Source organism: Mercenaria mercenaria, chromosome 12 (genome assembly GCF_021730395.1).
Source record: "Mercenaria mercenaria strain notata chromosome 12, MADL_Memer_1, whole genome shotgun sequence".
Classification (NCBI taxonomy): Eukaryota; Metazoa; Mollusca; class Bivalvia; order Venerida; family Veneridae; genus Mercenaria; species Mercenaria mercenaria.
In genome coordinates, this window is record NC_069372.1 from 4010801 (window position 1) to 4023137 (window position 12337).

At 34.3% G+C, this 12337-nt stretch overlaps 1 protein-coding gene across 1 annotated transcript; it reads left to right on the forward strand.

Moving 5' to 3' along the window:
• Positions 1–560: 560 nt before the first annotated feature.
• On the forward strand, positions 561–6810 carry LOC123534649 (G-protein coupled receptor GRL101-like). Its single transcript, XM_045316984.2, has 7 exons — positions 561–1756; positions 2305–3346; positions 3613–4142; positions 4700–4827; positions 5243–5291; positions 5609–5844; positions 6344–6810. The coding sequence occupies exons 1-7, from the start codon at positions 1252–1254 to the stop codon at positions 6470–6472; spliced, it is 2619 nt and encodes an 872-aa protein (XP_045172919.2). The 5' UTR covers positions 561–1251; the 3' UTR covers positions 6473–6810.
• Positions 6811–12337: the final 5527 nt, after the last annotated feature.

A 12337-nucleotide genomic window follows, 5' to 3' on the forward strand; every position in this document is an offset into this window, starting at 1 on the left:
GGGGTTCGTTTTGAGGAGGCTGCGCTTTTGGTGCGTGGCACTCCCTGTTTGATATTTTTCTTTGTTTTTTTGACTCTTTTTATGTATATTTTTAACTAAGTTAAGGGCCATTTTTCTTGTCTGGATGTTTCAGTTCCAAATAGAACACCAGTTGCACAACTGTTCTGTTTGATGACTCTGAGTCAAACCTTTTTATGCATAAAATACATAAATTCAAATGGATGGACGGAAGAACCGACAGACAGACAGGCGGACAATGGCAACTCTATATGTCCCCACCGCGCCAAAGAAAACATTGGAGACGGGGAGGCACAAATAAAAAATAGCACTTGAATTTTTTTTTTCAAATGTCATGTGATTTTCAAGGTCATGTGGTATTTGTGAAGGCAGTGATTAATGTCGCTCTAGGGGAGATAATCACTGCTAGAAGTTGGGGATTTCAGTTATTTTGATTATAGGCCATGTTGTCAATAATGAATGTACACATGGGTATTGTAGAAACTAGATGCAATGATGTCACAATACTCAATATATTTTAATTGTACTTCCATGTGTAGAAATCTGTTCGTGAGTCTTTGGCATTATTTCATTATCTGCCGATGTCTGTTTTTAATAATCAATCTCCTTTCATTACAACGTAAACAGTTGTTCGATTTTTTTGGCTGATCAAACTTTTATGTTTCGTTTAAATGCCCCTTGAAATGATGTTTAGATGTGCAGCGCAGCTCATCTATTTAATAATTCACAAATATCATTACTTGTTTTAAGACTGGTAACATTCATACCTTTATACATGACAAATAATATTCATAGTATTGCACGTAACATATATATATGTTCTTTTCAACTAGACATATCTTTTTGGGCTAATTGAAATTGTCTTATTTTAGATTTTAACCAGTCGATGGCAGAATGACTTTTTAAATTCATACTCAAATGACTTGATCGAAACAACTTGGTGCTGAGACAAACAGTTACATTTTGAACAACATAACCTTACTAGGACTGTAATAAACAATTATTGAACTCATATTTATTTGCATGCACATTTACTAAACTGCTGAAATCCATCTTGGTAAAAAAAGCAAAAAGGAATAAAACATGTCTGACTTTCATTACTTTTAAGGCAGGTAATATTCATCTTTATATGCATCTTTATACATGACAAAGAGTACTCAACATATATTTCTACCCGTTTTCTTGGATTATTTCTAAGCTTGCACCAACACTGAGAGAAAGACCGTCGTTATCATGATTCCAAGTAGCAATTTGCAATCGCCTCCACTACTCGAGATAGCCGTGCAGCTTGGAGGTATGCTTTATACAGAAAACAGCACAATAAAAGTGATTAGAAGGCTGAAGAAAGATGATACTGCATACTTTGATGGTGTGGATGTTGTGTTGAATAGTGAAAATATTGTACCAGTATTTCCTATTTACAGTCTTGGAAATTCCAGTGTGGGACATAGAAATGAAATCCTTGATATGTTTGATAACAGAAGTTTAGCGGAAAATATAAGCGTTATTTGGTTGTCGCAGGACACTAACACAGATGACATGAATTATGTTTTCCAAAAACAGGGCTTATTCGATACAAACCAGACGACAAATTTGCACTTGTACAGGTTAACAATGAATAAAAACATGAAAACAATTCTTTCGGTTTCTCATCACCAAAACTTGACGTATATTAATATAAGAAATCATGAAATAGTCCGGACATTAGGATCGACTCTATTTCCAAACCTTTGTAAAAGTGAGTAATATTTTTTCTCATTAAATTTTATGTTTCAACATTTATCAGCGAAATAAACATTAAGCTATAATAAAGAATATCGTACTATGATGTGTTTAAAGATGGTTTATAATTGGCAGGATTTACCACGCCTATTTAAAGGCGACAATTTTTCGTACTACAATTCGATTTGATATAATTGCTGATACAGTTGCTTATTGTAAAGAACCTCGGCGATATATGACCATTTTGTGTCGATTCGCCGTAAATCCCAAACACTCACTAATGTAAAGAACTTGATATCACTCGAATCAAAATAATACTGCATAGCTTTTTGTAACGTTGTCCTAATTTTGATGCATACTAAAATGGTTCTTGTAGCATTTGATACAGAGTCAGTTTTTAGAACGTTCAATTTCCTGATTAAATCTCTATTATTTACATGAAACAAAAATTATTTAAACCAACAACCACGAAGTCCACGAACTTAAGGCGCAGTCAGCCATTTGTATACATCATCTAATGTATCACTGACTACTTTGTTTCAATAAACTAAATATACTTAACAGATAGTTACGCCGCATGCAAAGGGATGTACCGATGTAGAATGAGCAAAGTTTGTATTTCACTCGCACAAGTTTGTGATGGAAGGAAGCATTGCCCGTTCAGTGACGACGAAGGACATTGTGGATTAAAATGCCCGATGGGTTGTAAATGTGGAAAGGGAACCATCAGTTGCAGAGATGCAGACCAAAATGGCAATGATATTAATGTGGCACCCATTACCCGCATTCTGGACGTAAGCAATACTCGTAAGATAGGCAGAGCGTTTTTGCAAAGTATTAAGATTAATTCTTCTTTGCTTATATTGTTGAATGTATCACGGTGTCATGTAGAAACTATTGATTCTTCTTCATTTGAATTTATTTACAATTTGATAACGCTGGATTTAAGCCATAACGTGTTGACAGCTTTGTCGCGCAATACGTTTTCAACTTTAAAGTTTCTGAAAGACTTATATTTACATGGAAACAGACAACTGCAAAGTATAGAACCAGGCGCTTTCAGAGGACTTGTCATTAGTTCACTGATAATAAATCAAGCAAATATCAGATTGATTGCGAAAAACACATTTTCTGGATTAAATTTGACAATACTTGATATATCAAAAAACCATATTGAAAACATCAAAGATTTTGCCTTTGGTGGATTATATAGTTACGCTATAGACATTAGCAACAATCCAATCAAGGTGTTCAGTAAGGAACTTTTTGCCGGAGTACAAGGAGTGAATCAGATTCAAACATCTGCTTACAAATTCTGTTGTGTTCGGCCAGTTTATGTTAGTGAAGATAACTGTCTACCCTACAAAGATGAGTTTTCATCTTGCGAAGACCTCATGAGGAAGACAGCGCTTCGAGTACTGCTTTGGATAGTCGGTTTCATGGCTTTGCTGGGAAACATAACGTCACTAGTTTATAGGATTTTATATGATAAGAAAAGGTTGAAACTTGGATATGGCATTTTCGTTACCAATCTTGCAGTTGCAGACACGTTAATGGGAATTTACATGCTAATCATTGCTGTTGCTGACACCATATTCATGGACAGGTACTCGTTTTTCAGAAATAGATTGAATACCTGCTGAAGGCAATTTATATTTGATGTTTTTAAAGATTTTAAAATAACTAAAAAAATTAAATGCGATGTACTTGATAGCATTTACAATAGGACTCTAGCATTTTTGAAAACTGGGCAAAATTGTCGTCTTTCATTCACCTAATAATAACGCAATTCGTCTGAACTTAGTTACATTCGTAAATCAATTATTGGTTACAATAAGTAAACAAACTGCTTTAGAAAATATTTGTTTACAGGTACATCGAAATGGACGAGCAATGGCGCAATAGTTTATGGTGTAAGTTGGCGGGTATACTCTCCACCACATCCTCTGAGGCCAGCGTTCTCTTCATGTGTCTCATCACCATCGACAGAATCCTCGTTATAAAGTTTCCATTTGGTCAGCACCGTTTTAACACAAGGTCTGCCATACTTGCTTCTTTTGTCAGCTGGATCCTTGCTTTGACAATAGCTCTTGCGCCTGTTGTCCACATAAAATACTTTCAAGACAAGTTTTACAGCAAATCAGCAGTTTGCCTTGCTTTGCCGTTGACGCGTGACAGGCCACCTGGATGGATGTATTCGATCTTAATATTCATCGGATTCAACCTCGTTACTTTCGTTCTAATAGCTGTTGGTCAGTTGTTGATTTATACTGAAATAAATAAACACGCCTCTTTACAAAAGAAGATGCACATTGCAAGAACACAGGATCTGAAAGTAGCAAGGAATTTACTTCTTGTTGTGACGACTGATTTTCTCTGTTGGTTTCCAATAGGAATGATGGGTACGTTAGCAAACACTATGATTCATATTGTATAAAGATGTTAATTGGTAACAGTAACTTAACCCTTCTTGCTGGACACGACTGAATATGACTATGCGAATTGTGTAGATCATGGTGAGCCAGCATATCCATGCAGTCCGATTACAATCTGCCCTGTTTGCCATTTAGTCAGTTTCCTTTTTGTAAGCACCCCTTTTAACTGTTAATGGTACTGTCCAAAATGATAGGTGGACAAGTTTATTATAGAAATTACATCAAGCATGGTAGGAATTAACATTTTTATTTTCAAAAACCTTACAATTACAAAATCTTTCATTTTTGTGTGGAAATTGAATATGCCACAGTCTGATATATGTTCGATATTCACATAATCCTAGCTGTTTTTTTTTTTAAAAAGACAATTTATCAGTCTTCAGCATCAATGTGTTTTCGCATGCTGAATACAAAAATAACTCAGAATTTGATTTTAACACTTAAACAATACGTCGTACATATATGTAACAAGTCTGAAACTTACTGCATGTCTACTGTTTACTTCACATAATTATTTCTTACAGGTATTCTTGCATTGTCTGGACACACAATTTCAAGCGAAGTTTATGCATGGACGGCTGTCCTCGTTCTACCAGTGAATTCCGCGCTGAATCCATTCATGTACACGCTATCGGCTATATTAGGAAAAGCGGTAAGGCAATCTGTTAATACTGCTCTCAATCGATCCATGTACACGTTCTTATCACTATGAAACCATGAACACGTTATTGGCCAGATTATGAAAAACAGTACGGCAATCCATTGTTGACAAAGTATTATTTTAAAATATCCTTAGACACAAACCAGTTTTAACTAAATGCACTCCAATCAAAGATTACTTTACAAAAGAAGACATACCCTTACTGGCAGATATCTTCGTGGATTTTTTACATTTGACTTACCTACGTATGTTTTTTTCTGCCGCGAAAAGATGGGAAAAATAATTTTCTGTTGCAGATAAATATATTTCTTCTAATACTTGAAATGAAAGAAGTAATTGAAAAGCGGCAAATCAGGATAAGAAAATAATGTACATGTATGATTTTAGTAAGTTAGATGTTTTTCAGAGATTCAGTCCAAGTATAGAAGAAAATGCCAGATCTGAGAGTGCAAAAGGTAGGTATTTATGTTTTTGAAAGTGCAACTTGGATTGTACATATCGAACAATTGCACATGAGATAAAAGAAATAAAGCGGCATATATGACTTAACGTGCAAATAAATCCTCGTTTCAATACATAAAAGGAGTTCAATTGTTCAGCCACTGTTCCAAGTATGTATCCCTTTCTGGTAAATAATTACAAAGGAAAACTTTCAAATATTATCTTCGTATAGATGTACCTGTCTAAATGTATTAAATAACATCCATTTCTTAAAATAGTTTTACCAGTAAGTTTGGTTACAATTTATATGACAATTTCAATTTCGTTCCAGAGTTGGGAAAAGCTGTACTAAATCTATATCCTTACATAGCATTGAAAAAAGGTTTATATAACAGCAGACTTAGTTCCCTGGCTCTTCTTCTACAAGATGGTCAATTGACAGTTAAAGAACTTATGTTCATTATCTACCGAGTCTTCAAATTTGAAGATCTGCTGCATGAAGATGATTTGGTGTTAAAGATGATAAAGGAAGAGGATATTCTGATTAAAAATGGAAGAACAGGAATAGTAAATATAGACATTTTGTATATTCCTGATGAACCTTACGTCAAAACATACCAAATCTCGAGGCATAGCAAACTGTAATATTCACTTTTCTTACAACTAAAAATCGTGAACATTTGGTTCGGATGCCACTGATTTGTAAACATAAAGGTTTACGCCAATAATACCGTCCCTTGATGTATATTGTGTCTACATGTATATTGAATCTAGGGAGGAAAACTTTTCATGCAAGTCTGTTTGCTAGAAGTGATGTACTGGAAATAACAGTTTATTATTATCATCTTAACGTGGTTTATCTTGGAGGAATGACACGCTTGTTGTTGTGTATACAAGATTAAAAACTACACCATGTTCGTTTTAGTGACCACGGTTTATATCACTTACATTAAGCAGGCACATTCAGCATCCTATACAAAGAAGTTTAATTTTAAAGGACAAATGAGTAGTATAACGCATTTTCTCTAATAAATTCATTAAGTATATGATAATTTATGCATTGCAGATCGGACAGAACGTACAGATTCTAACAAACCCAGTCATGTCTACAAGCAAGAAGGACATGGCAAATGACATCTACCAAACTGGACGACTCCTGGAAAGATCTCTTCTAGATCTGAGACGCAGGGAATAATTACGCTTTATATTGAAGTTAATAAATATATTGAATATCAAACTGTGATTAATGGCTTTTCAACATTATCAGTTAAACATCGTACTTACACAAAACTTGAGCATGTCATATGTAAAACTTGCGTGCTATAGGTGGAAACTTCTCATGTACGCAACGGCTAGGTAGAATTTCATCGATATTAAAAGAAGCAGCATTTTGTACTTTAAAAAAGCATTCGTACTAAGAGTTACCTGTCTTATAATAGACATTTTATTTATGCCCATCTAAAAGACCATGTTATATGTATAGTGTACTTGTAAAGCTCTATGTTGTGTCTTATTTTCATTTGCATAAGTTTCTTTAGCAGATGTTTGACGTTGCGGTAGTGTATTAAAGCCTTTACATAAAAATGCCCATATGATTTTCTACATTGAATTTATTGAACTCATTGAATGCTCGGTAGAACCTCGCTTTTTTGTTATCTTATTCAACTCGTTTAATAAATTCAGTATGAAAAGACACTCATTTAATATCCTCTATATAGATCGAATAGTATCGATTGCTTTTACAAGGTATTTTCTAAGTATATTTGAATTATATTTATTTACTAGCCTAAATATATAAAGAACAATCTAGTACTTACTTTTTGTTGAAATTTCTAGAAACTTCATTTCCAGATATGGAAAATTTAAATATGTTGTAAACGAAAGGCGTTTCTGACAGGTATGGAAATTCTAGTGAGAACGTATCAAAACTATCAAATGTACATAATAAACAAGACAGATAACCCATTTTTTGTTAGTTTGTCAATACCTTGAAAATCACTGAAGATACTTTCTTGAAATTTCGCGTTTACTCTGAGGCATATAACGTTTATAACAAAAAAAAAAAAAAATCAACAAAACAGGATATTTAGTCATATAACTTTACACATCTTACAGCTTTAATCAATTTTGGAAACGTCGCAAACGTGTCAAGAGTTTTCGAACTAGCGAAAAACTTTACGAAATCAGACAATGTTAAGACATTCTTAATAAAAGTTTTAGTTGATATTTAACTCTTTTCTAGTATAAAATCAAAACCTCCATCTCTATTTCTTACATAGAGGATATTACATGAGTGTCTTTCCATATTTAATTTATTAAACGAGTTGAATAAAATGATAAATTGCGAGACTATGCCGATGTTACGTTGAGTGAATATTTGCCAATTTATGCTGGTTTACTGAAGTACGATAGTTCTTCTCAGGGGTCCGCCCGTAATGATATAATGACCAGAGGGGCACCTGGGGTCTTTCTTCACTACCAAAATCTGGAAAAGGCACCACAGTACTAAAAATGTGTCGATGCGACTCAACCCAACTATTCGTTAGCACATTTATAAAATTCTTATAAATATGATCATAGATGCATTGTAACTTAATTTGTTAACTTCACCCCCCCCCCCCCCCGCAAGATTGCAAGATACCCCAAACAATAAAAAAGTAACAAAAATTGATAAAATATATAAATATGCTGAAAGAACTAAAGCTTTCAGGTTGTTCTCGGGTGTTATACCAGAATATCTCGATAATAATACAGCATTTTGCCCAGAAATTTGTTTCATCGTAATATCACATGGTATTACAACCTTAATTGGATTGTAGTATTTTTCATGTGAGAGAATAAAATCTGTGAAAAGATCTTTTGGAAGCATGGAACAAAACCAAGCGACATGGTTGAGTCCCTTCATAAGAGGTGATTAAATGTATAACTCCCCCATAGCACAGGCTTAATAGTAAATAATGAGTGTACTTTGTGATCCCAAAGGACTAGAAAATATAACAACACTGAGTCCAGGTGGCTTTCAGAAGTTCGGTGATCCTATGTAGTTACCGACGTATGCCTCAAAGGTTACACGGAGGGTAAAACTGGGGTCTGCATTGTGCCGTTGTATTTTTACACCCATAAAACAAAGAAACATTGTATAACTGGATGTAGGAGCAATCCATGTACAAAAAATGTTTATTTTCTGCTAAATAAAATTTAAGTTTAATCATGAAACATGTGACTGTGCATATTGCGACATTTCTGCTTAAAATATTGCCAATAACATATTTGAATTTCTTGAAATTATAACAAAATATACATGCATATTTCAAGTCTCTTAGCGCCGATTTAAGCGGAATGCTGTGACAGTAATATTGTAAAATCTGGCCCTGATTTCACGAAAATACTTAAGTAATTGCTTAGCTAAGTCTATTATTTCAAATGCTTGTTTTTGCCCTTTATGCGTCTTCAATGTTGACTTTTTCATCTATATCAGACCAAAGTACAACAATTCTGAATTTTACAGAAAATGAAGTATAAAAATAAGAAATATACTTAAGCAAATACTTAAGTGCGTTATATTGTGCTTAAATAGAAATATCATATTTGCGTGACTGAAATAAGAACTGTAGACAAATACTACTCACCATAGTTTATTTTAGCTATAAATGCATTGGTATAGAAAACAACAACGTTAAATAACAATAGCTTAAGCAATAGCATGATTTTAAAATAACAGACTTAACTGAGTAATTACTTAAGCTTCTTTTGTGAAATTGGGGCCTGATCCCGAAGGACAAGAAAACATAACAACACATCAGGGCTGGTATTCATAAAGTTCCTAAGGGAAATTTTTCCCTAAGGGAATAACTGAGGGAAAAGTTCGAAAGCATTTTGTGAACAATCGTTGAGATAGTTGGAATGTCTAACAATATTGTCACATACAGTCTGGCATAGTAATGAAGATTTTCAATAAATCTTATAAAGTCTACACTTTTCTTTTGTGCTATCTTGTTCAGGAAATTTTACAAAGTGAAGGGTTTTCTCACAACACGCAGATGTACACACTGCCAACACACACACTCACACGCACACGCACATACTCACACGCGCACGCACGCACGCACGTAGTATTAAACAGAGGCAAAAATTATATTGGATCATAAAGGTACTGGGTCACAGTGTTTTTTGCGGGCCGGCTGTGGGAGGGGAAACAAACAGTATTTCATTTTAAGTCTAATGTGCCTATAGTTTATTTCCCATTGCGATACATAATGCCAGACCAGCGTTAATTGTTCGAAAGTTTCCTGTTTCATACCTCATACATGTGCCAGATGATTTATTAGTATCTCCTTTGTTTTAAGATATAAAAGATAATGACAAAGCACAGTTAAATTTGCATTTTAAACATACAATGTCTTTTAATATTTGATAAACAATACCACCATTATACAAGTTTGATATTTACTATTAAGAAATATTAGTTTAAGCTATAATTTCAAGTACTTTTTGAAATTTTGTGCCCTGTGTTGGAAGATATTTACAATGATGCGATTATGTTCAAGCTTTTAATGAGGTGAGATAACAAGTCTGTGCTGTCTCGCGTAAAGGGAAACCCTTGATAGTGTTGAATAATTTACACAAAAATGCCGCTTTTTCTTCCCACAAATGCAGTCTGATCATGATCTGCACTGTTCGCCATTTAATCAGTATCTTTTTGGGAAGCACCACTTTTAACAGTTAAGCGCACTGTCCAAACATTCTCGCATACCAGAGGTCTACCGTGGTTCCCCGGATGAACCTCTGGCACATTTCGCCGATATTTGTGGTTTGGTTACATTACAGGTAAAACGTTTCAGCCAATCAGCGTCGTTTCGCGACAAAATGTAGCGAACCAATCAAAAACGTCCGTGAAAAGCGTGACCGCGTCCTTTCATATCGATGCCGACTTACGAGGCATATCATTATTTCTTCAGGTAAATTTCTTAACATATAATAACAGAAATAAATCTTTATTTATCGAAATCATGGAATATCGCCTTTATCCATCGTTAGCAACTACCTGGCTTACATATTGTTTAAAATTTCAATTCTGCGTGCCAAATAGTGACGAACATTGATTGGCTGAAACTTCTCTCGGTAGTAATTACGAGTGCGCATGCTCACCAAATAAACGACAGAAATAAATCAGAGGTTCGTCTCGGGATTTTGACGGACATCTGATGGATGAGAATGTGTCCAAAGTGTAAGATAGACAAGTTCATTATAGAAATCAACAGGGTAAGGGTTAAATGGCAAATATTATGTTAATATAATCCGGAAAGTAGATCCCTCGAGAACAATGCAAACAGTGAAAATTGCAGACTCGGTTTGATTGAATCTGTTCATGAGCAGTAATGGAAAATGCATGCATCATACCTAATCAAGTATACTTTTTTACTGGCTTTAATCAATACACAGTTTCCTTGAACACATGCCAATTGTCTATTGTAACTTTATCTGTCCATATGCGTTTGTCGGATGTAGTCCAAATCCTTTGATCTAGATCGTTGTCTTTAACCTTTTCAGTGTAGAAATGCCTGTTTTCATATTAATCCGAATATCCGCCTTAGTTTGTCACGAAGTGTACCGAGTAAGGTTTATCCAGAATTTAAGCATGAATCAATGGAAAGGTCTTTGACGTAAGATAGTTTGTTGATTATTAAATTGTTCCAGTTAATTGTTCTCTTCACAACTTTACTACTGCTTTTCTACTTTTTTACATTCTATATCTAAATACCGTGTGTTCATTCATCAGAACACAATTGTTTTTGTATGCTCCCACCATTAAAACGGCGGAGGGGGGGGGGGGGAGCAGGTGAGGTGATGTGCGAGGATCAAGTAGTGTTACCTCTATTCGTGTTTATGTGCGAGTGAGTCCGTCCGTCTGTCCATGTACAAAATAGTTTTCGTCAGTAGCTTCGTTGTGTTAAGTCAAATTTTAAAATAACTTTGCTAAAATTGCCATGTCACATTTAAGATCTATACCCCTTTCTTAAAATGTCAATCACTGAGTTAAATGTATCAGGTTACATGGATAGTCAGAAAAATTAGCACAGACATACAACATAATAAGAAAACAAGTCGCGATTAAGGCCAATGCCCCTTCCTAAAGTCAAAGTCACATTTAGAAGTCAAAGAGTTAAGGTCAGATTTCTTGTTCGTTGTTAAACCTTTTCATGTATGTTTCGATATTTAAATAGCTCGGCAAAATAAGAAAACGTGTTGCGTCTAAGACCCATACCCCTAACTTAACAGTAAAGGTCACACAAAAAAGACAACATGTTGCGTTTATGATCTATACCAGCATCTTTCAGGTCAAATTTTAACTTTGAGGTCAAATGATTTTTGTTGTCGAGTCCATAACTTTTGTATAATATTCAGTTCTCTTGGCACACACATTAACATAATTAAGCAATGTTTGGCATACAAGACTTGCACCACAAGGTAAAAGGATAATATATATATTCCTTAGAGGTTATCATTCAATTTATCTTGTCCAGTCTATAACTTTTGAACTTTTTATACAAAAAGGTCTATCCATGGCAAATATTAACTTGAAAAGTCGATGTGTCAATGTCAAAGGTCAAAATCACACAAAATGGTCAAACGTATCGATTGTATATACTTAAAAAAGACGTTGACATTTTCACCATGCAACATTAAACCATTTAATGATGAAATAAATACTGACGATAATTTTCCAGAATACGGATACATTACTGGATATTGCTTTTGTAGGGTCATTTAGCAACATTTCGGCTTTAAATTGAAAAGAAAGACCCGATATGACCTTCTGAGATTATATCAAATTTACCTGCACGGAACCAATTATTTCGGCATAGTAAATGACATTAAGTAATTGTAATTTTGTATTAACTATATTAGGACAGCTGCTAGATAGTTTTATGTGTCGGATATTAAATCTAAAAGATAAACGTTTAATCTAATACGTCACACTAGTGTTAAATCTCTAGTTCGATACGCACGCTACGATATTATCATTGTCATTGGATTAATATATTTTACTGTTAACTTT